General features: G+C 34.8%; 2 protein-coding genes and 1 long non-coding RNA gene across 5 annotated transcripts; 1 reads left to right on the forward strand and 2 right to left on the reverse strand.

Moving 5' to 3' along the window:
- The first annotated feature begins 315 nt into the window (after positions 1–315).
- On the forward strand, positions 316–4,539 carry LOC132303073 (uncharacterized). Its single transcript, XR_009481076.1, has 3 exons — positions 316–413; positions 3,675–3,821; positions 3,929–4,539. It is a non-coding gene; the product is annotated as an uncharacterized LOC132303073 (long non-coding RNA).
- Positions 4,540–4,681: 142 nt separating this feature from the next.
- On the reverse strand, positions 4,682–9,202 carry LOC132303072 (polygalacturonase At1g48100-like). Of its 3 annotated transcripts, XM_059800146.1 has the most exons (8): positions 9,142–9,202; positions 8,712–8,979; positions 7,698–7,829; positions 7,166–7,393; positions 7,034–7,078; positions 6,736–6,943; positions 5,737–5,927; positions 4,682–5,261 (listed from the first exon to the last, which is right to left on the reverse strand). In XM_059800146.1, exons 1-8 carry the CDS (start codon positions 9,195–9,197, stop codon positions 4,869–4,871), a joined length of 1,521 nt encoding a protein of 506 aa, XP_059656129.1. In that variant the 5' UTR covers positions 9,198–9,202; the 3' UTR covers positions 4,682–4,868. The 3 variants fall into 3 exon arrangements, with proteins under 3 accessions (XP_059656129.1, XP_059656128.1, XP_059656131.1); XM_059800145.1 differs by having other exon boundaries at positions 8,712–9,172; XM_059800148.1 differs by lacking the exon at positions 7,034–7,078 and having other exon boundaries at positions 8,712–9,173.
- Positions 9,203–19,483: 10,281 nt separating this feature from the next.
- LOC132303074 (putative pentatricopeptide repeat-containing protein At3g05240) lies at positions 19,484–26,032 on the reverse strand. Its single transcript, XM_059800149.1, has 5 exons — positions 22,358–26,032; positions 22,135–22,258; positions 21,756–21,918; positions 20,854–20,975; positions 19,484–20,077 (listed from the first exon to the last, which is right to left on the reverse strand). The coding sequence occupies exon 1, from the start codon at positions 24,594–24,596 to the stop codon at positions 22,512–22,514; it is 2,085 nt and encodes a 694-aa protein (XP_059656132.1). The 5' UTR covers positions 24,597–26,032; the 3' UTR covers positions 19,484–20,077; positions 20,854–20,975; positions 21,756–21,918; positions 22,135–22,258; positions 22,358–22,511.
- Between the last annotated feature and the right edge of the window lie 156 nt (positions 26,033–26,188).

A 26,188-nucleotide genomic window follows, 5' to 3' on the forward strand; every position in this document is an offset into this window, starting at 1 on the left:
AGTTTTTTTTTTAATTTTTTTTTATTCATAAATTATTCATGAGGTAGATTGGTCTAATTTATTAAATTGTAAAGTTAAAAAAGTGTTCTAAACGATTAAAGGATAATTTGGTTAATTTTTTAGGTAAAGAGTATCCTTGTTCATTTTTTAACTTTCAAGAGTATCTTTGTCAAAAAATCAAGTAAATTTTCTGTACTTGTCCTTTTGCCAACCTCACGTAGTTTACCCATTTTTTTGTTTTCCATAATATAGAAATCAACTGATCAATAAAATGTTGGATATTTTATAATTTATTTTCAAAAACGGAGACAGAAACCGAAGAACCCCTGTAACAAATAACGAAATCAGAGAAAATAGAGCCGGTGGTGAGACCAAAAAGCATTTCCGAAGAAGATGATGTCCATGCCACTTCGGTAATATTCTATAACCCGAAAATCAATAATTTCACAATCGCTATTTCAATCATGTACACTATATTTTGTATGAATATATACTTCGCAATATCGACTCCCGTAAAACATTGTGGTCGAATATATGCTTGGTAGTTAATTGGGAAAATTACGAGCAAGATAGTTATGAATTATTTAAATTACTGAAAAAAAACGAAAAGGAGAATTCTTTCGTTAGCTCGTTAATATAGCAAATTTTGGGACCGTAAGGTGCATTTTGATTCCACAGTTGAGTATATAAATGAAGTTATCCAATTTTTTTTGCCCATTGTTTTACCAGTGATTCCTAATAATTCTTCTGCTGTGAATTGATTTCAGTTAATTATTATATTTTATTTTATTTTATTTTGTTAAATGAAAAGCTTTGTTGGATGATTGTGGTTTCTAGCTGGGTAGCTCAATATTAATTTTTTGAAATTGAACTGTTGACTCTTTGTTGGGGTGAATTCTACTATGGTTGCTTGCTTATATGCATGCTCTAATGCAAGATATAGATGGGTTGAGGTAGAGATTTTTATGTATAGCAGTTTATATTTTGCAGTTTTATATATAGTCCACCACTGTCATTGTATTTTTATATTCTGTAGTCCAGTGGAGTCAATATTTATTTTATTTTTGGGTTGCCATTAGACCTTTTTTTTTTCCTTTTTTTCTTTCTTACAATTGGCAGTCTTGGGAGAGTTATCATTGCTTTTCATTAGGTGGTAAATACACATCCTGAGCGAAGAACCGTTCCAACATTACAAGAAATGAACCTGCCCATCTGTACTCTCAACTCATTGGGTTTATTGATTGTTTTCTCCTAGTCATAGATGCTGGTCAAATTTGAAAAAATAAAAAGGGATCTAATTTTTCTTAATTTAATCATTAAACCGCTGAGGAGAGCCAACAATCTCAACAAGTTTGAAAGGATGTCCATGTCCATGCTTGGGTCAGTTTCTGTTAAGTTAAGGTCTGACTAAGTTGATAGATACATCAGTGATTATCATATCTGTATGAAACATAAAATCAATAGAGACTTGTTCCCCCTTTTGAATATAAATCCAGCTCTCTGAAACTCTAGAAGGCTTGACTGTAATTATAGAGTGTATGTCCAGCCATAAAGTTTTATATTCAAAATCATTCTCCATTCTAGTTGTGGTACATCTATTTCTGATATGTGTAGAGGGATAATAGATAAAGATGTGGCGTGTTTTGGTCCATCCAAAATGACGTGGTTATATTGCTAGAAGGTTTACAACTTTGAAACAATTTATTCCTTGATGAAAGTTTGAGACTACTCTATGTGAAGAAAAAATTACTAACTTGCTACTAATTCATACAAAAGTTTATGAACTAGTAGTAGTAGTAGCAATTTCATATTCATGGAAGTTCTAATAGAAGTTTTCTTTTTCAAGAATAAGACAGCATAAAATATAATGGGCCAAATCTAACAAGTAAGATTTGTCTCAGTTACTTGTAACCGGTTCGTCCATACAAACTAGAGTGACAACTTTTCCATGGGAAGTCTGTGGCATATCTTAAAAAGTTGTGGAAGTATCTAATGGAAAAGGAGTCGTAGCCAGCTGTTACTTCTCCTTCCAAAACCAAAGGAGAGTTGTGTTAGTATGCGGATGAAAGTTGTTGCTTGTTAAAGGAAGCAATAAGTATTCTAGAAATGTTTTGTGCTGAAGAAGATAAATATCGAGGACTTGGCAGTTATGTTACATGGACTCGGGTACGGGTGTCGGACACGGGTTTGTATCCATGTGTCGGACGTGTTAAATCTCCAAACAGAAGGACACACGGACACGGCTAAATATTTATTTTATTAATTATTTTATTTTATTTTCTAGAGTAAAGTAATGTTTTTATCTAATATAATGTTCAATATAGGCATTTAACTCATTTTAAAGTAATAAGATAATGTAATTGAATGATTGATTATGCTTTTTAAGTACATGTCCAACCAAAAGTATTGGACACATATCCCATACTCATGTCCGAGAGATACGTGTCTGACACGGGTACTTCATTACTTATGAAGAGCCCATGTATTAGAGCTTGGCAGAACTATAAGTTACTCCTGTAGGGGTAGTATTAATGAAAGTGGAAAGTGTCTGCTTCAAGACAGGAAACAAAGATGGGGTGATTGGTATTCCTATCTATGCATGCTTAGAAGGAGATAATAAGAGGTGTACAAGAGGTAAGTTCCATCTATGTCTATCAGCAAGTTGTGAGAATGTTACAACTGAGGCTGGAGCTAGTTCATTTCAGGAGCTTATGAATTTCAAGTGTTCATTCCGTTTTCTCTATTTGCTGGAAATACTGATCTAAATTGGCAAAAATTACAGCCTGTAAAAAACTGCTATTATTATTTGGTGATTATGGCTTTTTCTTTCTTTCTCTCTCCCTCTTTCTCTGTTTATGTCTCTGTCTCTCTCTTTTTTCTTTTTTCCTTTTTGGGTGGTGGGGATTTCCACTTTTATACAGAACACATATATCAGTTGTTTCTCCTGATGAGGTGATAGGAATTTGCTGGTTTTGTAAAAAAACTTTGACGATCAACAACATTGTCCAGAAGTCCATTAGATGTTATTCCGAATGATCAAGAAGTTCTGGGAGTTACTAAGGAAGCTTCGAGCTTATAGTGGTCATTGGTTGAGAACGGAAATTAAATTCTATGAGATCTAATCTCCCATTGTTCCTCAGTAGCTCAATGTAGAGTGGTCGGCTGCTAACTGACTGGTCGTAGGTTCGAATCCTACTTGGGGAGATTTGATTCATTCTGAACTCTTTAATTCGGTTTCAGTCTGCAACTTGGCCATTACATAATGTATGATATTTAGATGACAGGTCTAGGAAGATTTTGGTATAATTCTTTCCAATAGCTTGAATGCTTCCTATAAGCCTTTGTCAATTGCCTTTCCATTTATCATATATACTGTTTTAGCGCGAGTAATGAATAATCATTTATTTTTTTAATACAGTCATTGCCTTTCCATTTGTCAGTAATTTGTATCAAAGGTAGAGGCCATTCTATACAATAATGCCAAAAATTAGGTATTTACTCAGTCGTCCTGCCAGCATCCTCAATTAAATGGGGATTGGGGACCGGCACTGGAAAATTGTTTTTTTAATTTATCTCAATGGTACAATATTGCAATTCTGCAAAGTTTATACGAAAGATCTCTGAATATCTAGAAACTGACTAGTTATCTACTTAATTTTATGTTGTCGTGACAGGTTTTGTCATAATAAAAGAAGGAAAAGTGAAACACATGTGAAGCTCAAGCAATCAGTTTCAGTGCTACCTCCTGAATTAAATGATTGTTCTACTTACTCTTCATAATGGAATACTAGATTGCTGGCCACTTCAATCTCAATTATCCGGTTGACTTACTGTTTAACTCGTGGATCTTATTTATGACAGATTATATCCCTTTTCCCAGGTTGTCGGTGTTAGATATCTAACCGTTTGTCTTGGTTCACCTTTACAGATGGTTTTGATCATCCAATCAGTTTAGGGGTAAATATCCAAGAGCTGATTGATTGCCAAGAGCTGGAGGAAAAAAGAGAAAGATATGGAATCTTCTAATTTAAAAAACACAATGAGTCTCAGGGTGAAGGGTAAATAGCCAGGTGGAGTAGAAATATCTAATCCTGATTATGATTTTTCTTTATCATGATAAATGACCCCACTCATTGTTTGCTATATATTGCCTGTTGTCTTTGTGCCTCGATATTTCTTCTGGTTCTGAAATCCTGTTCTGTGGGAGATTCATTTACAGGAGCTTTTGTTGCTAATTACTTCTTTGATCTTTCTTGCATGTACTTTTTTATTTTATTTTTTAAAAATAAATTTCTAACCCATGAGGCATGCATCTTCTGGTGTACAGGTATGTCTTATATGATTCTCATCATTTCCGTTATCTGTATTGTTTTTCTTCTTCCACACTTAACTATTTTCTGGCATTATGTGCGGTAAATTCTTCACGAGTATTTGATTCAATCCACATGGCACTTGCCTATTGTATTTCGAAATCCATATGATTTGTGCTTGTCATTTTCTGTCACCAATAGAAGAAACTTCACAACTTGATCCTTGTATATTATGTAGTGGCTGTAAAATCCAAATCTATTTAAATGGTTTTGTTTCTTATTGCACATCTAGCAATTAAGCGTGTATATCTATCTGACAATAGGACAGTTCACCATAGCAGGGAAGGCTTCCCTATACTTTACCATCAAACTTTTAGCTAATAAGAATGTTTTTGACTCTCATGCAAACAGAATCCATGTAATTCTAATGAAAAGAATTCCTATAAAACTAGTATTGCTGAAATATGCATTCCTTACCTCACTAGCTAATGGTGTGAAAGGGGTCAGGAAGTCGCACTGACCACACAATTAAATACACCACAATTTACCTAACTAAACTTAACATGAATTGTAGTCAGTTTGAATCCCGTTGCTTGATGGATTTCCAATCTGTAGACAATCAATTGGAGGGGTTGTAGGGCCGTTCAACTCACCAAATGTCTCCCAACAGAAGGGATCATACATGTGGTATTGTTCTTCCAGTGGTTCAAGTTCTATAGCAGTTAGTGATACCTCCGTGCATGGCAGGCTGTCACTACATGCAAAATGTACGGGTTTTACTGTGTATGTTCCTCTTATCTTCTCATAGGTGACTCCTGATACAGCCACGGCGGATGTTTGATTTTTGCAATTTCTTTTGTCACAATAGAATTGGTCAATTATGATCGGAATTTGTACTTCAGAAACTTGAATGTTTGAGAACAGGACCCCTTTCACGGACCCTGACCCACCCTGCAGAAATAACATTTGGAGCTAGGTAAGAATGTTCAAATCTTGCATATGTTGAATGAACTCAGAAATTCTGCGTTAGTTTAGTTACGACGTCATACCATGTCCTAGTTGAAATCCAAACTTCACAATCACAGGATTTTCAAATTTCTTTGTATTTAGTTAAATCATTGAAATCATGCATGTAAGAGGTCGAAATGAAACTGGTTGAAATTATGGAGAGAAAAATATTTCCTCAAGGGCTTGAAATCAATACGAAATGTTGAAACGCCTTTGAAAGTTATAACCTCCACATTGACTCAAAACTTGTGGAGTAGCTTTTCTAGTTTAGTAATTTTAGTAGCCAACTAAGAAGGAATTACTTGGTTATGAATGTTATTGGTTCAATACTGAGTTCTCCAATCGACTAACTGGAGTCTTGATTGCTTTAGTTTTAACTGAGTTATCAATCGGATTGAAGTGCAGATGGTATCCATACCTGCCATGTCTTTATCCTGACTCCATTCAATGTGTTATGCATATTGATATCTCGAACAGTGATATTTGAGACACAGGCTCTGGTGTCGTCCTTTCCTAACCCTCCAATGCTGATTCCATGCCCAGGACCACAGTTCACATTGTGTATGTACACGTTTGTGCATCCAGTTTGTATAGAAACACAGTCATCTCCTGCACATAGCATTAAAATAAAGGAAAAATGAAAAAGAAATAGAAATAGAAAAGAAAAGATTTGTGAACTTCTTTTAATGTGTGTTTATGTCATACTTGGATTGATTTCATGTATGTCTGGAGCTGTTTTAGACTCTTGGCCTCGTAGAGGAATAAATGGTGAAAAGCAGTGTTCTAGTTTCTGAAGAAGAAGAAAGAATAAGTCAAAGAATATGACAAATGGAAAGTGTCCCCCTGTTTGTGGGCCACAAAACCTGATCACATATTGGATTGTGCTGCTACGATTCAGGGAATGACACCTATCTATTAACCGAGGTCATAAAAATTAAGGTTAATAAGAGTGGTTGCCATGTGTCAAAATTGTGGTGGTTGGACTTCCAAGGGTGTGAATGGTATCGGATGACAAGCAAGATAAGATTGTTGTGTAAAGTATCAGGATTTTGCCTAAGATATCTCAACAATGTGAAGTTTTTGTCATTCAGTAATACATCATCCTTCACTAGGCATTATGGTGGAGTCTGTTACCTTGAGAAATTTTTAGATGGTCGGGCCATGTGATCCCGGCCAATCACTAGTTGACATGCAAGCAAAAAGATGAATAAATCTGCCACATTTACTTGTGTGTCAGCTAGTGATTGGCCGGGACCACATGGTCCTCGACCATGTAATAATTTCTACTGTTACCTCAACACTCAATACTTGTAGGTCTTAGTCTTAAGAGGCATGAGCAACGTGGCTTGGCTAGTGGTCCACCACTGTCGAAATGATTAGCATGATAAAGTTAACCGTATACAAGCAATGTAATTACCACAAGCAAGATTGGCACTATGGATTAGCACATCTTGAGAGTTCTGTAAATGAATTCCGTCTGTATTGGGGCTGTCACCAGGAGATGATACACTCATATTGTATACCAGAACTCCTGCGCAATTGTCAAACTTGAGATGGCATTGGGGACTGTTTTGAATTGTTATGCCAGTGACTGTCACGTTAAAACTCCCGTAGAACCTCAGTGCCTGCTTAGCAAAAGTACAATTACCATGTCACGTATATGGCATGATAAAGAAATGCACTTAGAATTCTGGTAGTTGTCTAGTGGTCCTTACAGTTGGTTTTGTGCTTGGCATTTTCTCACCAAGTGAGCTGCTTATCTGCCACAAGTTTTTTGTTTTCAGGAAAATTAACACATTGAATCTTAGGTAATAAAGAAATGATTGATAGGAGCAAATAATAATTACCGAAGTTTGTGGGTTCTCTTCCACTGTGTTGTTCAATGGGACAACTAGTTTTGTTTCATCGTCTAGGGGATCATCATATGGGGAATTCTGCCACCAGACTGAGCCTCTTCCATCAATCATGCCATTTCCCTTAACTGTGATCCCTGCTAGTTTTGTAAATTGAAGCCATTGTAGAAGACCTGAACCCCAAGGCTTAGAGCTTGTTGGAGCAATGATTGTGCCATCAAGCTGCATAATAAACAAGGTTTGAAGCCCCAAAAAATGTACTAGTTTTTCATCTACAGTTTCTATGACACACAATCAGAAGATTATTGAACTTGTGACCCATGCGTAAGATCACAGTTACTATCCTTGTGATAGTTTTCGGCTTAGTAATTGTTGGAGCAATCACAAAGGTATCAGTATTTGACTTGATACCTGGCCAGATATTACCTGCAGTGACAGAGGCCTCGTGCACTGGGCTAGCGCTACCTGGCCAGATACGACATTTTTACCTATAATTTTAACTACTACAGGAATTTATCAAAATTACCTGGAAAACAATGTTTGGTTGACAGTATGGACCAGAGAATGATATCGGTCCCACAAGGAACATGAATTCTGATGGAACGATGATCATTGATGCCTCCACTTTACAAGCAGCGGCCCATGCATCCTGAAATGCCTGCATTACACCATAAAAATACAGTTTTCTTAGTTATTAGTTATATGTGTATATGCTCTGTTTTTCACACAGCTGGGTACATTTTTGCTTATCTTGTAATCATACAGTTGTTAGTTTATACAGAACTGTATACAATCATTGATTGATTCTTGACCAAACTGCCGTAGCAGGAGTAATTTGAGTGGGCCCTCCTGTTTTCATTGTTCATTACTCTGGAAGGTATGTTGTCTTTCACTATATTATATATGGTTTCGTTTTATTACATTGTATGATGATTCTACATATATTATATTTGTTGAATACTAATACAGCAGTGATATATGACAATTTTTTACCTTTTTGTTGTCAACTTATGAAATTATTATTTTATTTTTTTGATTTTTTCAATTTGCTCATTTTTGCTAATTAATAATTTCATAAGTTAAACTTATGAAATTATTAATTAGCAAAAATGAGCAAATTATGAAATTATTAATTAGCAAAAATGAGCAAATTGACTATGATGACCTTTTAATAACCAAGGCAACCTAGATTTCTGCTGAAGTGGAAATATTACAAAAAGACAAAACTACCCTTCATCTTAATCTTACTTGCATTACGTGTCACTGTAATGGAGTTATAATTATGTAGCCAGAGACAAAGTTACTAATGTAGGCAGTGAGCAAGTAGCCACTCCTTTGCTACTAATTGCTGCATTATGAATTCGTGCTTGTGTTTTGAGCCTTCTACCTTCAACATTCATGTGCAAACGAAAGCATAAAATTGCAGGGATGAAAATAAGAACTTGGACTGTAAATTCAATTTGTTTTACTTGCATAGTGTTTATGAATTCTCAAAGAAAATCTGACTAGTTTGTGAACATTAACAGTTATTCGGAATTACCTTTGTATCATCAGTAGTGCCATCGCCCTTGGCACCAAAATCTAATACATTGAATGCGGTAGAGGCCCCAGAATCATCTTTCTTGGGCGGGGTTGATGGTATACCTACTTTTGGTCCAGGAGCCAGAGGTGGTGGTGCTTTTGGAGATGGAGTTTTCTTTTTAACTTTACCACCATTGCTTTGGTGGTGACTACTGCCATGGTACTTTCCTTTCTTCTTGAACAAAGAAGCCGAGGCGCTCCTACTTTGCCTCCAATGTTTGCCTCTTCTGGCATCACATGAATTAATATTAGATGACCAAACAAGAAATGCAATGAGAAGCATAAATGTGAAGCTTCTGAAATTAAAAAAACTCATGTTGTAGGTGCATGAGAGAGAGAGAGAGAGCTTAGATAGCCAATAGAAGAGATGTTAGGGTTTATATAGGGACCTAGGAAGAGCTCTCCAAAGGTAATGAGGCTGTATGCAAACGCTATCACATGCCATTTAATAATGCTAGGCATTTTAGCTTCATTCTCCCTACCCCTTTTCTCTTTTAATAATTATTTTCATTCTTCTAATTTGAAATTCGGTTGGAATTACTTTAGCTCAGCTAGAGGTCCCATTTTTGCCATGTGGCATCCTTTTGTGTGTGTGTGTGTGTGTTGCTGTTGCATGTGACCCATCCAACTGCTGGCAGCCTGGTGCAAACATTTCATCTATCATTATCGAGCTTAATCTTGGGAAGCCAATGTTACCAAACATGGAATAAAGGTAATTCTTTCTTCCAGCATATAATAGTTTACCATTTTATAATTATGGTAGTTTTTTTCTTTTTTGAGTGATTAATTTATTATTATTGGTTTTCTGTCAAGAGTTTTTCTTGTCATTGACAAATTATCCTGTGATATGCCATGTTTTTTTTGAATGAGTTAACAACAGGTTGCATGGAATGGGATTGCAGTTTTGAGTCATGCTTGTTTGAATGTAATCCTTTCTATACTTCCATTATTTGAGAGAGTTACATTGTCTGAAATTCTGAATATATATTCGTCATGCATGATTAAATATATAATATTGCAGTTATCCTCGTTTTAGTACCATTATCAAAATCAATATATATATATATATATAAATTTATAGTCACCCCGTTTGTATAGGATAAAGGCAAGGATGATGATGATGATTTTGATAATATATATGCGTAAAGTGGTTCATTTATAAATTATTTCATTTGATAATATTGTGAAGTAGTTATCATGCCATCTCCTTCTCTGCTTTTCTCTGGCTTTCTTCTGTGGTTTCAATATATCTGAACATTGTTAATATTTATTTTAGCAATTCGTGTAAAAGCCAGAGAGACACACGTGACTGGGTCCATAAGTTGCCAAAATCACTGACTATAACAACTCTTTATGATCACATGCAACATTCACGGGTAAGAGTTTTTGTACTTTGTCTTCTTAACCAGCAAAAACGGCCTCGGACCCTTAGCCACGATGTTCAAACTTACCCTTTTCTTCTCTCTTCTTTTCTTATATATATATATAAGCAAAAAAATTCAAGCATATAATCCAAGCTACATTAATTACATGAAGAAAATTATGTGAAAGAAACATGAATATGCCGACAGTTTTTCTGTTTTCTAATAAATACTTTATAATTTGTCTGAATATTAGAAGTCGAAATTATGATCATTTTCTGTAGAGGAGAAGGGGGGAGATTATTCCATGTGAGGTATGGTCTCAGTGAACGCCCCCAATATGGGATTTCCTCCATGTGCACAGCATCGTGGCGTGGACGGTAGAGAATCCGGATTCGTGAAACAGCAAGTGTAAAAATAATCACTTCTTTACGTCACATGATTAATAAGTCCTGTGTGGATTAAATAGCATTGGAATGAAATAAAACATTGGGGTAAATCATAGGGATTAGGATGGGACAAGCATTCTAGGGTTATTTTATAGGAGTTATTTTTATAGTTCTTTACTAAGGTCTTATGAGAAAATTAGAAGAGTTGGAAATTGATATTCCAATAGGATGAAGTTAAAATGTTGTTTATTCCTTAAAATTCTTTTTTTTTTTTTTTTAACCTTCATGCTCTACTTGTGAAAAGCAAATAACATGAAGATGATCTTTTATTGTTTAGGTATATTTAATCTTTTAAGTTCGTGATCTATCATTTCTTTTTAGCTATAGCCTCTAGATTATTGTCATGAATGCCCTAGAATCCCGCGAAAGTGATGGAAAATACTGTTGGAAAATTTCACGGAGGCCCAGTGATTTCTGTTTGTTTTCTTCCTTTGTAAATTCCCTCTGCAACAGGAGAATATATGCCTGCCATGTACTTGGCCATCACTATATTCAAGAAAATGCCACCAGTGACGGACACACCTCATTTTCATCACCCAACAAGATTATCTATTGAAAATTGACCTTTTTCATCAGTCCCTTTCCCTCGGAAAACCATTTCTCTCTCTCTGTCTCACACACACGCACACACACTCAAGTGCTGTTGTCTGGTAAGTTAATATAATAGGACTTCAGACCCTAGTTTGTACTTGGTTTTGGGGTTTCAATTTTCTCTAAATTGCTATTCCTTCCTATTATTGCCATGTCACTAACTGATATTGTGTTTGAAACTAATGTTTAGCGATATCTTCTTCACCTCTAAAAATTTGGACGGTTCAAGTTTTTAGGTAAATAAAGGTGTTTGAATACTCTATGGTAACAACACCGTATTGCATCATAGCAGACGACTGTGATCACATGCATGCGAGAGTGATCACACGTATAAACGATTGTAGCCGTTTCCTGCTGTCGACACTGTGCTGTGTACTGGATTCGTGCATGAATTATTCGTCAGTGATGACGTGTTTGACAATGCTTGGACGGCAAGTTCAAAGCTGAGGAACTTTGCCCATGGTTTTAATCATTGTCTTAATAATGGCATCTTGAAGGCTGTTATTGAATGTTAGGTGTATGTATATGTGTGTGTTATATATATATATATAATATTGTGTTTGGCCGCATTTCATAAACAAACAATCAATTTACTAACATATTATGAGCAGCACAGATATGCATATAGTCAGGATTGGGGTCAAATTTGTGGAAGCTCTGAAAGCTTGATTCTAATCAGTTTGATTTCAGAAGAGGAGCACCATACCCTAACCCTGCTCTCAATTGCCCATCTCTATCTTCTGTTTCCATGTCAATGTTGATTGCAGTTTAGGTCCCCCACCATATAATGCATGCGCATGACACAGGCCAATACTGTATACATTAGTCCAACTTCGATTTGAATTTTTTGAAGGGTATTATGGTCTATTCTGTACTTATTATGTTACCTTAATGGGAGGATGACGGTGTTATCTGATTTTCGTTAAAATGATTTATTATCGACTTTGCATGTCTCGATGTAAACTAAAATATGCTTATGAACATTAGAGCCGCTAAGCATAGTGGACTGTGTAAGCACAATTTTTCAATCTTGTTTCACAAATCTAAGAGCTATATTGTGCAATTGCGAAAAAAAAAGTGGCAACAAGATTAGAAATATTTGAATCAAATTAAGAAATGACAAAACTATTAAGAAGCTGCGACACAGTAACAAATGTTATTTTTGATAGTATCAAATTTGGCATTTTGAATTTGGAATCGGAGAAAGTTTAGTTAAAAATGATAATTTGAATTAGTTAATTAAAGCATTTTGAATTTTATTAAATGGCTCAGGTAGAATATTGTAAATTGCTGAATTGCCAGCCTCAAAAACTTGCCTGTCTTCACGAGCAAGCACGCGCGCACACACACATTATGCCACACACACTCACACACACATAAAATCCCTAGCTACTTGTCTTTAGCTTTGGGATTGGCTATGTGACCACCATCAATGAATGTGATTTAGACATTTGGAAAGAAGAGAGTGAGTAGGACCTTCTTAGCCGTCTTTTTGTGCGACATGCTCGTGAACATTGAATCCTCCCGTGAACCACTAAACTCCAATCATACACATGATTTGGGATCCTTTTGTTCCATTTCAGATTTGCCAAAAACTGCAACTGTGTGTGACCAACAAAGCCAATATTTCTCCCACACCTAGGGTTAATTACCAACACCTTTGGAAATATTGTGAGAATTCATTATAGGTGAATCATGGTTAACCGTCGAGCTTGTAATTCTTTTTTAAGGGCTTGATATTATTACACATCTCCATAAACTGACTGATTCGATCAGTTTATATCGATATTTACCCGAGTCTATTATATCACAATCGCGAGCGATAGCGATAGCGTGACTACGAATCATGTGAATCGTCAGGTGTCTCAAAACATCGAATAATCCATCATCGGGCACATATAGTCTTTGTCTCATTTGCACTAAATAATTATTAAAAATAAGTATGGCACCCAATAATTCACGAGGGCACATATAGTTCTTCTTTCTTATATCTACGGACAATTATAGGAAATAAGTATGTTTTATGGTTCTTGGGATTTAGATATAGCATATAAATGGAGGGGTGAGGTCAAAGGTTTGATCTTTATTTTGTCACAATTTATGTGAAAATTATTCAATATGGACAAATGGGCATGGATGGAAACAGATTTGGGTCTTAGGGATTTATAAAGAGGTTAGAGATAGAATAAAGATTGATGATGGACTTTGTTTCGCCCTTAACTCAGTGGTAAAGAATTGGCTTAAAGGAGTTATATGTCTTTATGTGTTTGTTGGTCGATGTCCATGTTATTCAAGTTTCCATTTGAGTCCGGTAGTTGCATAGAAATTCAATGCACTTTTTTTTTTTTCTTGTACCATTTCATGATCATATTTAACGATTTTTCACAAGTCACATTGCCTAGGGCCCTAGTTGCTTTAGTACTTCCTTATCCGCATGGGTGTTACTTACGCAACTCCTCCGCGTAAGCCGTCGCCCATTGTCACATGTTTGAAATAAAAAATAATTTTTTCGAGATAAAGTTGCAAGAGTCTCATGCATTGCGTTAGTCTTTAAAGAACTTAAAGAAGATAAAATATTACTAGGCTACAGAACTTGATATTACTCCTTCGGTCCCATGTTAGATGCCCATGTTTAGTTTTTGAAGTTTCTCCTTCGGTCCCTTGTTAGATGCCCATTTTTAGTTTTTAAAGTTTTAAAGTGGACATACAATTAATGTATTGTCTATTTGTACTTTTTAGATTAAGTATACATATTACCAAGAATGAAATGTTTTGAAAACATAAAGGGCAATGCTGGAAAAATAACATTTACTTTCTTTTATTTTTTAAGAGGACAACTAATTTGGAAACATATATCCAAAAATGGAATAATGGACTCTGTAACAAGTTCAACTCATATATACCCAATCACTCTCCTATTTGGATCCAATGTGAAACAAAACTCTCCCTTGTTATATTCTCCCCTACCTAAAATAGCAACGCCCTCGGGTCGGGCCACCTTGCCTACCCGGGTTGGCCACCTGGACCCTTCCAGGAAGCGTTTGGTGTGACACCGGATCAATGATTAAGTTTGGCTCTGATATTAATTATATAACGGGTGGGTTCTTTGGGATCCGACTCAAAAGCCTAAGCTATTAGGTGGGTTTTACGACTCCTTCCCTTGTCTTCAAACTTCCATTTTTCTTGGGTCTTCAAACTCACTTTCACTCATGATTAATTTACTGATGTTGGTAGTGTTGCTGATTTGAATGTTGTGGTTGTTGTTTGGCATGTGAAGCTTCAGTTGGACTGCCTGTTTGGATTATATATTTAAATTATATGTGTATGTGTGTGTATTATATATAGTATATGCATGGTCTGTGTTGATTTTCAACACTGATCGATAGCAAAGCAACAAATGGTTTGTCTCCATCTACTTGTTTGTTTTACACGAGCCCCTATTCATGGCCAACAAATGCCATCCTTTGCCTACCATTCACGGAGCTCTACGATGCCCTATTATTTGTTCTGGGAGAGGACAGAATCTCAGACTAGACTCTTCTTTTTGTTGTTATATAACATTATATATATATGCATGTATATCTGGTATATAACTTTACCTAGTGTATTTACTCTTTACATTACGCATATATTACTTGTCTAGCGCATTTTGTCTTCCAAGTTGGTATTCTTCACAGAATAAGAGTGGGCCTTGTATATGTCCAATGAGTTGTATTCATGAGCTTTTTATTGGCTTCGTAGATAAAAAGCTAATAGCTTAAATGTTGACCTCATATTTCCTGTAATCTTTTACTAACTGTGCAGCTGGATAATATGGTTCCCACAGTTGGTGACTATCCATAACGTATTCCTATCGTGTTCGTATTAGATATTAATATTTTTAAAATATTTGTAAATATGTATTTGATATTTTTTAAATGTGTTTATAATTTTAAAATATATATTTTAATTTCTAGCACGTATCTTATACTTCTCAAATACTTTGATCACATATTCGATACTCCTCAAATACTTCGATCATATTTTGTAATACCCATGTATTTTAGAGTAATTATTTAATTGAATTAAATTGTCTTTAAATGAATTTAAATTAATTTAAATAGATTCCTTAATAATTGGGTTGCATGATTTAAAGTACTCATGCTATGTATGAAATTTAAGTTAAAAGGTTAAATTAATTAAATAGGGTTGGGTTAAATTATTTAAATCAATTATTTGGATTTAAATAAATTTAATCAAATTGTGGAAGAATACAATTACATGAGAAGCATGGTAATTTCTTATGAGTTGGCAAGGATATAAATATGTATTTTGCGTCATGTGTAGAAAGAGGAGTTTTCCTGTATTTTGCTGTAAGAAAATACAGCAATGGGGATAATTACCAACGCATATAAATTGGTGAGATTAGGTTGCAAAGAAATGCAACAAGCATGGATTAGCTTAACATATTCTTAATAAATTATGAGATATGTCTGCGGTTTGTATGGATGGGTTAATTTCCACACGAAAAAAGGAAAAATGAAAAGTGGAATAAATAATCAAAGTTTTCATTTCATGGATTCGTGAATTCCGAGAACGGAATTCCTTTTGTTAGGGGGGAAGAATGTAATACCCATGTATTTTAGAGTAATTATTTAATTAAATTAATTGTCTTTAAATGAATTTAATAGATTTATTTATTTTAAATTAATATTTGTTATTTTTAGATTGATGGATCTGTATTAAATATTTAATTAATTTAAATAGATTCCTTAATAATTGGGTTGCATGATTTAAAGTACTCATGCTATGTATGGAATTTAAGTTAAAAGGTTAAATTAATTAAATAGGGTTGGGTTAAATTATTTAAATCAATTATTTGGATTTAAATAAATTTAATCAAATTGTGGAGAAGTACAATTAAATGAGAAGCATGCTAATTTCTTATGAGATAAATCATGATACTTAGAATTGTTAGTTTTGCTCAATTAAATGTAAATGATGTATATATGATTTATATCATATTTGTGTGAATTATTAGAAGTTGTTTGCATCTTTATATGGATATAGAAACTTTTATGTGGTTATATTGTGAATTAATGCACCATTATGGGATGAGGGCATATAAGGGAATGGATTAACTAATAAAGTTAAGTCATACTTATTTTCTTGTCAGGTCAACGGAACAGTTGGATGACATATTATTAAAATAATATTTGGATAATTTATTTTGATGGTTGGATAGGACGGATTATATATATATAATTATACGTCATGATATGAGCATGAGTCTCTAGATCAGTGGTTAGGGTGCGTATATTGACAGGGATGTGTAGCTAGATATAGTGTAATTGTGTGCCCTGGTAGGTCTAGGTACTCATGCCCACTATATGTGCGTTTTGCATATTGTCTACTGTTTAGGTTGAGGCAACTCACTCTATAGTTTAGTGAAGTTCCTTTAGTGTGTATATATATAGTTATGGACTATATAGTTACTGCTGAGTTATCTAGGATGTATCTACGTATCGGGTCTCTGTTTGGACTGTAGTTAGAATAGAACTTGTTTGTGAGCCTGACTCACCATCATTTTTCAGGTATTCGTCTGGAGTAGGGATTGTTCGTGCTGAGCAGGAATCATCTACCTCACTCTTCCGGATTATTTTCATAGAAGTTTTCTTTGTGTTTCAGTATTATGAAGTAGTCACATGTTCAGTTGGGATTTTTCTAGGGATCCATATAGTATAGGTTCCCGAGTTGTATTGGTAATGGATGATTGGATGTACCAGAATATTTTCTTATTTATAAAAATTTATTCTGAGGATTTCATTAATGGATTATCGTTTTAGTTTTCTTTCAGTAATTTTATTTATTCCTATTTATCATATTTGTATTATGTGTTCGATTATTGCCATTTGTTTTTGATATCTTCGGGTATTCGGGCTTGAACCTGGCCAATCCGCATTCGAAAATTCGGGGGTATCACATATTTTTAATAAGTTTTGAATCTTAAAGTGTAACATTTTCAACAATAATATAATAGTATGATTGTTAATAAAAAAATTAAAAATATACCAAGTCCAGACTAATGAAACAAACTTCTATAAAAAAAATTGATGAAAAATTAATTTTTTGTATTTATAAAATTATAAATTATTATTATTTTTATTTCTGTATCTTACCCATACATACAAGTATCTTGTTGTTGATACGGAATATTTGACTGATTAAGAAGTTCAAGTGATATGAGAACCAAAGGGCATAGATAAATTTAAGGAGGTAAGAATAACTAATACCACCATCTCCAATGACTTCCAAATATATTGTTAGAAGATATTATAGGCAGCATGTTTTATAGGCTTTACTTTTCTTATCAGTCGTTGCTTGTTCTTCATGCCTATTCAGATGCCGATTGGCAAGTAAATCGTCGTTCCGCCACAGATTATTGTTTCTTTCCTGGTAATTCACTTATCTCTTGGTGCAACAAGAAACAAACTATAGTTGCTCGATCTAGTACAGAAGCTGAACACAGGGCACTTGCTGATACTACTTTTAAGCTTCTGTGGTTATGTTGACTCTTTCAGGACGTGAGAGTTTTTTCATCCATTGCTACTTTTATCTATTGTGATAATATGAGTGCAATTCAAATTGCGCACAATGATGTTTTTCACGAGCATTCCAAACATATTGAGATCGATTGCCATTTTGTTCGTCATCATCTTCTTCAGAATATTTTACATTTGCGGTCCATTATTTCTCATGATCTGTCTTAACCAAATCAGTTCCGCCAGGGCACTTCAAGAATCTTGTTTCCAAACTCAAGATAATTTCATATAATCCACCTTGAGTTTGAGGGAGTTGTTAGAATATACTACCACCATTAATCCTTCTATAAAAACGAGTAGTTGACCAACTTAAGGAGAGACAAAAAATTCAATACAAAGTTTTCCAGTAACTTCTAACTGTGAATTTTTACATCAACAGTTATATTGTCGTATTCGGATTGTGTCATATTTGTATTCATGTTTTCTAGATAAATGATAAGACAAGACTATCTATAAAATAATATTGAAAGCAAAAAAAAAAATACATTTCGTTGAGTCCTGCATTGTAGGTCAAGAACTACTGGTTAAGAGAGAGGAGAGGTTTTGGCCCTTCCATTTGGCTTTTCTCAACTTCAGCGTGAAGACTTCAAATGAGATTTTAAATTCAAATCTTAACAATACCGGACTAATCTGCTGTCTCATGTAACTGACACCCGACTAGTAGGCTATCTCATGTAACTGTTTTAATACAGAGCAATTCAACTGAAAAAAATAATTACCTTAGTCAGAATCTTAATAATTAAAGAAAATAATACTAAGATAAAAGTAATTATGCTGCCTTTGGAGGTAAGGACGGATCCATATTGCCCCCACTGAATTTTTTTTTTTTTTTTTAAAGTATTCTACTTTTATAATTTGTTTATTTTTAATAATATACTCATAAAATATTACATTTTCCCCCTTAAAATTACTATAAAAATGCACTATTGCCCCCCAAAATTCATTTTTACCCCCCTACCTTACATTCTGGCTCCGTCCCTAGCGGCATGAAATTGGAACCTTGAAATTGAAATTGATGGAATCCAAAAAAACTTTTGTTTAATTTTTGGAGTTACTTTTCTCCAATTCCAATCCTAAAATTTCAATTCCATATCTATCAAACATTGCCTTGTAGATTTTTCAACTAAAATCAGATTCTGAGCAGGCCTCTTGGCATCTGCATTTACAAATTTGTTTGACTTTTCTCAATACTTCCACCAACACTAGTGACGCTGCTACAACTTCATTTGGGCAGCTTCTTCTAATTGCTGTCAGATCAATCACACACACACACACACACACACACACACACAAACATATATATTTATGTAAATAATTGTTGAGATTGCTTTGCCATTTCTGTAACCGTATTAATCAAATGCAAATCCAGATTTTAAAATCCTATTGAAGAGCAGTTTCTTGGTGGTATTATAGCTTACCAACTTGATTAATTCCGATTATTAGTGTAGCTCTAATTAAAAAATTCAGATAAACCATTACAGATGATTAATAGTTGGGTGTCCTATGTATGTGTCGATTGTTGTCATGAATATATTATTAGATTCTTAACTTCAAAAAATTGGGTTACTTTGTCTTTCAGAGCTAGAGATATTCTTGGCATTATACTATTATAGAGAGAGAAGAATATACTATTATTTGTATTTTGGTTATTTCTCTGCTAATTAATTAAATTGCAGTATCAGCCAACCAATTCGACAAAGAAATTCTTGAATGAACATCCAAAAGTTTGTGCCAAATTGTCCGGCTCCGTCCAACTAAAATTTTCAACTGAATTTTCATGTGTAGACATCGATTACATCAATCTTCGAACATATATGCGATATTGACAAACATGTAACGATTGATCATTATGATTTCAAAATGAATGATGTTCTGCTTGGGTCAATTCAGTCCAAGTTGATCACTCACAAAACATGTGGCACCCAACTCAAGTTCCGTCCGATCTATGCCTTGACAAGAAATACAATTACATGCCCATTTGTCCCTACGAGGGCTTGAACTTTCGTTCTTCTACTTTAGAAGATGAGGAAGTACCACTGGGCTAAAACCTTCGGTACTGAGAGCTCAATATCAAAGAGGTCCTCTTTGCTCGATTTTGTAAGCTCAACTGTGTGTTTGACTCAAGCATTAAGATGAAGATAGCACATATCAACACCCTTTGGCCTAGTTGCAGTGTGTCTCAGCAGTGCCATTCTTAGTTGATGGTGTTCAGGACTCTGTCACTGCAAGGGAATTTCGTGGTCCTTTTGCTCTTTGAGGTCCAACTGATGTTCTCGTAAACGACTCGTCTTTTTTCCATTCCTAGATTTGGTAATGTACTGAATGCACATAATCAAAGCCTCCCTACACCAGGAAAGAAGAAAGAAATTCATGACATTCTCACACACAAGTAGCGAATGGAGTATTATGATGCATGTTAGAACATGTTAACATACAGAAGTGTTTTATTGTAAAACATCACCAAGAATCTATTCTTATTTGGCCGAGGAAAGAAAATTGTTGACAAGAATATTCTAGTGCTTGTCAAAAATGTGCTTTTACAGAGTTAAAAATGTAGACTCAACAATACTGATATTTAACATGATGAGGAGTATACGGACAGTCAGTGACTGTGTCCAATCCCATTCATTGGATGAAGAGAGTCCCGTAGTTTGACCATCGTGTGAATGAAGTTGGACACACACAATTGTGACTGTCCAAAGCATTCCTCTTAACACGATATTAAATGCTGAATCAGACCATCACAATGTGCATTATGATTCATAACCAACTTTCTTGATATTCTCGATTTTATTTTTAATATATATTTCATTATGCACCTCCACCTTGAAGAAATGAAAAAAAGAAAAGAAAAAAAAAAAGAAGATAAACCTTAATTAAGTTGTCGTCAAATTAGGGGGCATTGCTTGGTGCAAATGTTCAGCTATCAAACATGAAAACTCTGGTTCGAATCATGAGAGCCTTTGTGTGAATAACCACAAAGGATAGGTCTGTATCCAGTGTATCCCTCTCAACACCCCCGATTAGTGTGAATCACATTAAGTAATGACTTTTTAGCATTGCATCAAATCATGATGGTGAAAGTTGCCTGATTTCTAATAATGGAGTACAAGAATTACCTAACAAGTCGTAATCCTGAGGCAATTATTGCTCTTCCTTTAGGAATTTTGAACCCAATGCCTGTGGAGTTGTCCTTCCGGAGGCTTTCTACTTCCCATGCTGGCTCCCAAGACTCACGTACCTAAAGATTGAGTGGAGGAAGACATTCAAAACCATAAAGTTAGCTATTCTTTAGAAGTGTCGACATCCTTTGTGAAGTGCAGATCTAATTCATTTACCTCCGCGCTGAATTTTAGTGGCTATATAAACATGGTAAATAGAACGGTCATCAATTATGGACAGCCCAAGTAAACTGGAATGCTTTGAAATCAGATGATACAATATTGATAGTTGAGCTACCATTAACAATCAAGATGCATTTTCACCAGGGAAAAAATAAAATAAAATAGTAATAAGAAAAATAAATAAATAAATAAATAAAGATGATACATAATCTTTAATTTTGCTCAGATTATCTGGAACAGTAACTTGTTGGCATGAGGCCCTCTAATTTTTTTACATAAACTGGGAAAAGGTGTCGTAGATGAACCAAGAGTTCTTATTTTGGTCCAGAGCAAGCTGGCTTCCCCACTGTTCAAAGGGCAGATAACAATTAAATTGCCAAACAAGGAAGGCAAACGTAAATGGCAATACTGTAAAGAGTACCTGAGAAGTTTCAAATTGAATGAACCATCTCCAATTATTTTATGCCTCTGATCTATCTCGATTTAGTAAATCAAACTGAATTGATGTCTCAGCTAATATTCCATCAAGAAATGGTAGTTTATTAAATATTTGTAGTGTCTAGGCTTAAAATACGGTTAGAATTCACAAATGTTAACTGCAATACAAACTTCATATAATGGAATTCCATTTCATGGAGAGTTTATAGATTTGAAACATAATAATACAACATATTAACCTGTGTATTATCTGAAATTCCATCTTCATTCGCACCAAAGCCGGATACACCAGAATAATGCTAGTTCACATACCCATGATAAGGAGTCAAAATATTCTTCCTCATCTCCACGTCCAAGCTTTCAACCTTTCCAAGAACAGGTATACCATTGATAAATTGTTTCCTGCAATTCCATGATCCACAATCAGCAACCAAGAAAGAAAATCAAGAAGATTTTGCCAATTTTTTTATGGGCTCTGGTGGTCTCACAACACTTCTTGATTTATATTAATCAAGTGAATAATACACTGGGAATTAATTTACATGTGCAGATGAATATTGAAGATGGAGGTTTTTGTGGAGAATAAATGGCTTGGCTTGAAAGTAAATGGAGGCTGACCTTCACTTTACTCCTCAACCAGTGGTCCAGAGCAGTTGCATTCACCAGTCAAATTTCTCATGCCAATCCTCAAAATTTCTTTCCCAGGTATCACATAAATTTTACAATAATGATTGATCCATATCTGCAAATATGTTCAAAAAAAAAAAAAATGAAATGCCAATTGATTGGTGAAACAAAAAAGTATATACTGCATGTCAAAGAACTCCAGTTTGTTATTCACCAATAATAAGAATGATCAGAGCATGGCCAAGTCTTCACGCTGATGGAGACTTCAAAATAGCCAACATGAATTTGAACTTCCAGTGAAATGTGCTAATTTGAGCATTTTTCCAGAGAATGGCCAATTTGTTCTATGTATCTTTTGATGCAAGATGTTACTGATAACTGTTACCATTCACCTCAATTGAACTGTAACCTATCTCCCTACTCATCTTTCTGGCCATTGCCACCTCTTTGATATGCATTGAAGCTTCAAATTCCCCTATTTCAGAATAAAAACATGAAGCTAGCAGCAAAGCTGCAGGATCCTCTGGCTCAAGCTCCATCAGTATTTTCACTGCTCTCCTTCCCACACCTTCGTTTTGGTAAACCCTACAACTCCGCAACAGTGAGGTCCACAGCACGGGATCACCCTTTATTGGCGCTTGTAGCAACAACTTCTCCGCTTCATCCAGTAAACCTGCACGACCAAGAAGATCCACCATACAAGAATAATGCTGCCGGTCAGGATCAATCCCATGAACAATTCTCATTGAATCAAACACCAGTCTTCCTTCTTCAAGTAGCCCTGAGTGGTTGCACCCCGTTAATACACACAAAAACGTGACTTTATCAGGTTTCAAACCCTTCTGGATCATAGTCTCAAGCATTTTGAGACCTTCTCTTCCCATTCCATTTCGGGCATATCCGTTGATAATCGATGTGAAACAGACCACATTTGGTGAAGAAAGTTTTTCAAAAACCTGCAGAGAAAGTTCAATATGACCAGATTTTGAATATGCATCAATAAGTGAACATGATACAACAGTATCATATTCGAAACCTAATTTTATCACACAACAGTGCACCAATCTGCAGCTAGCCAAGCTTCCTGAAGCAGAAACTGATAATGCTTTCAGCGTCGTGGAGAAACTGACTTCATCAAGTCCAATTCCTTCATCAAGCATCAAACCAAACATCTCAACCACATCTTCGATGACATTGCAATGCAGTAAAGAGGTCATTAGTGAGTTGCAACACTCTTTGGTTCTCTCAGGCACACCCTCAATAATTGATACAGAACTCTCAATTTGACCACATTTTCCATACATATCAATCAAAGCAGATTGAACATGAACACTTCCACAATCAAGACCTAATTTCAATAAATAACAGTGTGTTTGCCTCCCTAGTATAAGATTCTCGGTACTACTAGACAAACTCAAAAACCCCATAAAAGATCGAACCGATGGCCTCTTCTCCCATAACTGCATCCTATTAAAAAATTCAAGAGCATCACGCGGAAAACCATTTTCAGCATAAACAGAAACAATGGAGTTCCAAGAAATCACATCCTCTTCTGAAATGATTTCAAATGATTTCTTAGCATCAATTACAACCCCACAAGCAGAGTAAAGATCCACCAAAGCATTAGCAACAAATAAATTTGACTCTAACCATCCAAATTTAATTGCACAACAATGTAGCTGCTTTCCTTCATTAAGAAACCGCTCATTACCACAGCCGCGAATCAAATAACACAAACTAAGCCCATTAGGCTGAACACCCTCCAATTTCATTTCACCATACAATCCTAATAACTCATTTGACATACCCAATTCACAAAACCCACGTAAAACCAAATTCCATATTGCTAAGTTTCGTTCTGGCAAGTCATTAGACAACCACAAAGCAATATCAACAAGACCCATATGCAAATATAGATCAATAAGTGAACTCCCAACATACATATTCTTACTGAATCCTGAAAGTAGCACCCTGCAATGAACTTGAAGTCCTTCCTGATAGAACCCGGCATTGGCACACATACTCAAAACGGATGAAAATGTCGAAGAGCTTTCTTTAATTCCATAAGAAAGCATTTGATTGTAAAGGTACAGAGCTTGTCCTGGAAGCCCACAACGGCTATGCCCAGAAATTATCAAGTTCCATGTAACAACATCTCGTATAGGCATTTCTTCGAACAGTTTGACTGCAGAATGTAGAAACCCAGATTTTATTTGATCATTGATGGCTCTGTTATGTGAAAATACATAAGCTTGAGAATCGGTTTCGCAGTATGAGTCGAGTAGGAGAGTAGAGAGTGGTTTGGTTATGGCTTGTTTGGATGTAAAGGTGGTTATTGTACGGCAAAAGGACAGCAATCTTTTGCTTTGCATTGCTCGTGAGCTCCAAGGGTAAAACTGGCATTTTAACCAGAGTGGTACAATGAAAATGGGTCCAGTTGTGAATCCCATCATTTATAAGAAAATAAATATCAAAAGAATTTTTTACATTTCAATAACCTTTTTTTTTTTTTGCTTCTTCTTTACTCCTTTGAACGTGCTAAGTATTATTAGCATGTGCTTTGATTAAAGGTTTTGTTTTTGATTAAAACAGAGATAGTATTTTTCTATAAGAGTGTTATGAAAAAAAATTGAAAGCGCATTTGGGAACAAAAATGTTAGGGCTTTTGTTGCCTTACTGTTATAGTTTTGGGTCATGAATAGTTGTCAAAATAAGAAAAAATAATTTTTGAGTGTTTTGGTTTTGAAAATAATTTTTTTGGTGTTTTAGTTTTGGACCACAGTTCACAAAGTGTTTTAATACTATGTAAAATAAAATAAGGCCGCACTAAATATGTTTCTGTTACTAAAATTAACATTGTAGTAGCCCAAAAATAAAAATAGCAAAAACAAAACACATGCCAAACGGGCCTAAAAGAAACTTGGCATCGATTTAAGAAGCTTTTTTTTTTTTTTTTTTTTTTTTGGTATTATTTTTCTAGAAAACTTTTAATTAATGTAATAGTTGGTTCAAAATAATAGTAATAATAATTTACCTAAAAAAAATAATAGTAATGATAAATATTCCTTTGATAAGAATATTTTTTTTCCAAAAATTCTTATTTAATGTACTAATTGTTTAAAAATGAAAATTTATATATTCCTTTGATTTTATGATTCTTTTTTTTTCAAATTATAAAAATACCCTCCACACGGATAGTAAATTGGGTTTGTAATTAAACCGGTTCTAAACCAGAAACAATGAGTCTGTTTGGTTCAGTCTTTTAATAATAATATTCTTACTTTTTGATAATTAAAAATTAAAAAACTATACAAAAAGCATAATTGATTGACAATTTTTGAGAATTGTTTTCTGAAAATTCCCCCCAAAAAAATGTCTAAGAACAATAAGCTTGTTTGTTTTTAACATGCACATTGAATGAGCTCAAGAAGAGGACACTACTATGCATTGATGGCTATTAATGCAAAAACTCTCTGCTCAAAGAATTTTACTTCTTTTTGTTGAAATGAGCCAGTCGCTCACAAGTAGAATCTTGACATTGGCAAGGTCTGAAGTGATCAGGACCTTAGATTCAGACCAAAGCAGAAAATAAATGGATGTGGACCAAAATTCACACACCATTTCCAATCCATTTCATGCTTGAAACCATAGTCTTACCAATCTCAACATGCCCAAAAAAAAAAAAAAATGGAGAACCAAATCAAACCCTCGAAAGACAATATACCAATCCATTTTGGGTAGGTGTCTGAACATTCAATGACAAGCCTACTATATGATTGCAATAATCATGCTTAAGCTATCCAGGTACAGAAGAAAATTAGCCTTCACTTACACCCAACCCAACACACACACCATCAATGCACAAGAGGATAGTGTACAGATGTAGGCAAGGATAATAATCATAACAAATCAGCAGTGGAAAATCCAACTCCAACTCTGGCTGCCGCCTATGATCAAGGGGGCGAGCTCATACCGAACATAAAAGAGTGTACTATATATCAGTCTTGCAAAAGCCATCCAACTAACTGCCAAAGATGCATTTTAA

Source organism: Cornus florida, unplaced genomic scaffold, assembly GCF_030987335.1.
Source record: "Cornus florida cultivar Cherokee Brave unplaced genomic scaffold, ASM3098733v1 CherokeeBrave_3.0.0_Hap2_Chr04, whole genome shotgun sequence".
Lineage (NCBI taxonomy): Eukaryota > Viridiplantae > Streptophyta > Magnoliopsida > Cornales > Cornaceae > Cornus > Cornus florida.

Bases quoted from the DNA above. Each gene is read 5' to 3' on its own strand.
- LOC132303072 (XM_059800145.1), bottom strand. From the start codon at position 9,068: ATGAGTTTTTTTAATTTCAGAAGCTTCACATTTATGCTTCTCATTGCA. The intron at 7,394-7,697 runs GTAATTTTGATA...TTTATTATGCAG, and splicing joins AACCAAACATTGTTTTCCAG to CTTGATGGCACAATCATTGC. The intron at 6,944-7,033 runs GTAAGGACCACT...TTTGCTAAGCAG, and splicing joins TGCCAAGCACAAAACCAACT to GCACTGAGGTTCTACGGGAG.
- LOC132303074 (XM_059800149.1), bottom strand. From the start codon at position 24,596: ATGATGGGATTCACAACTGGACCCATTTTCATTGTACCACTCTGGTTA.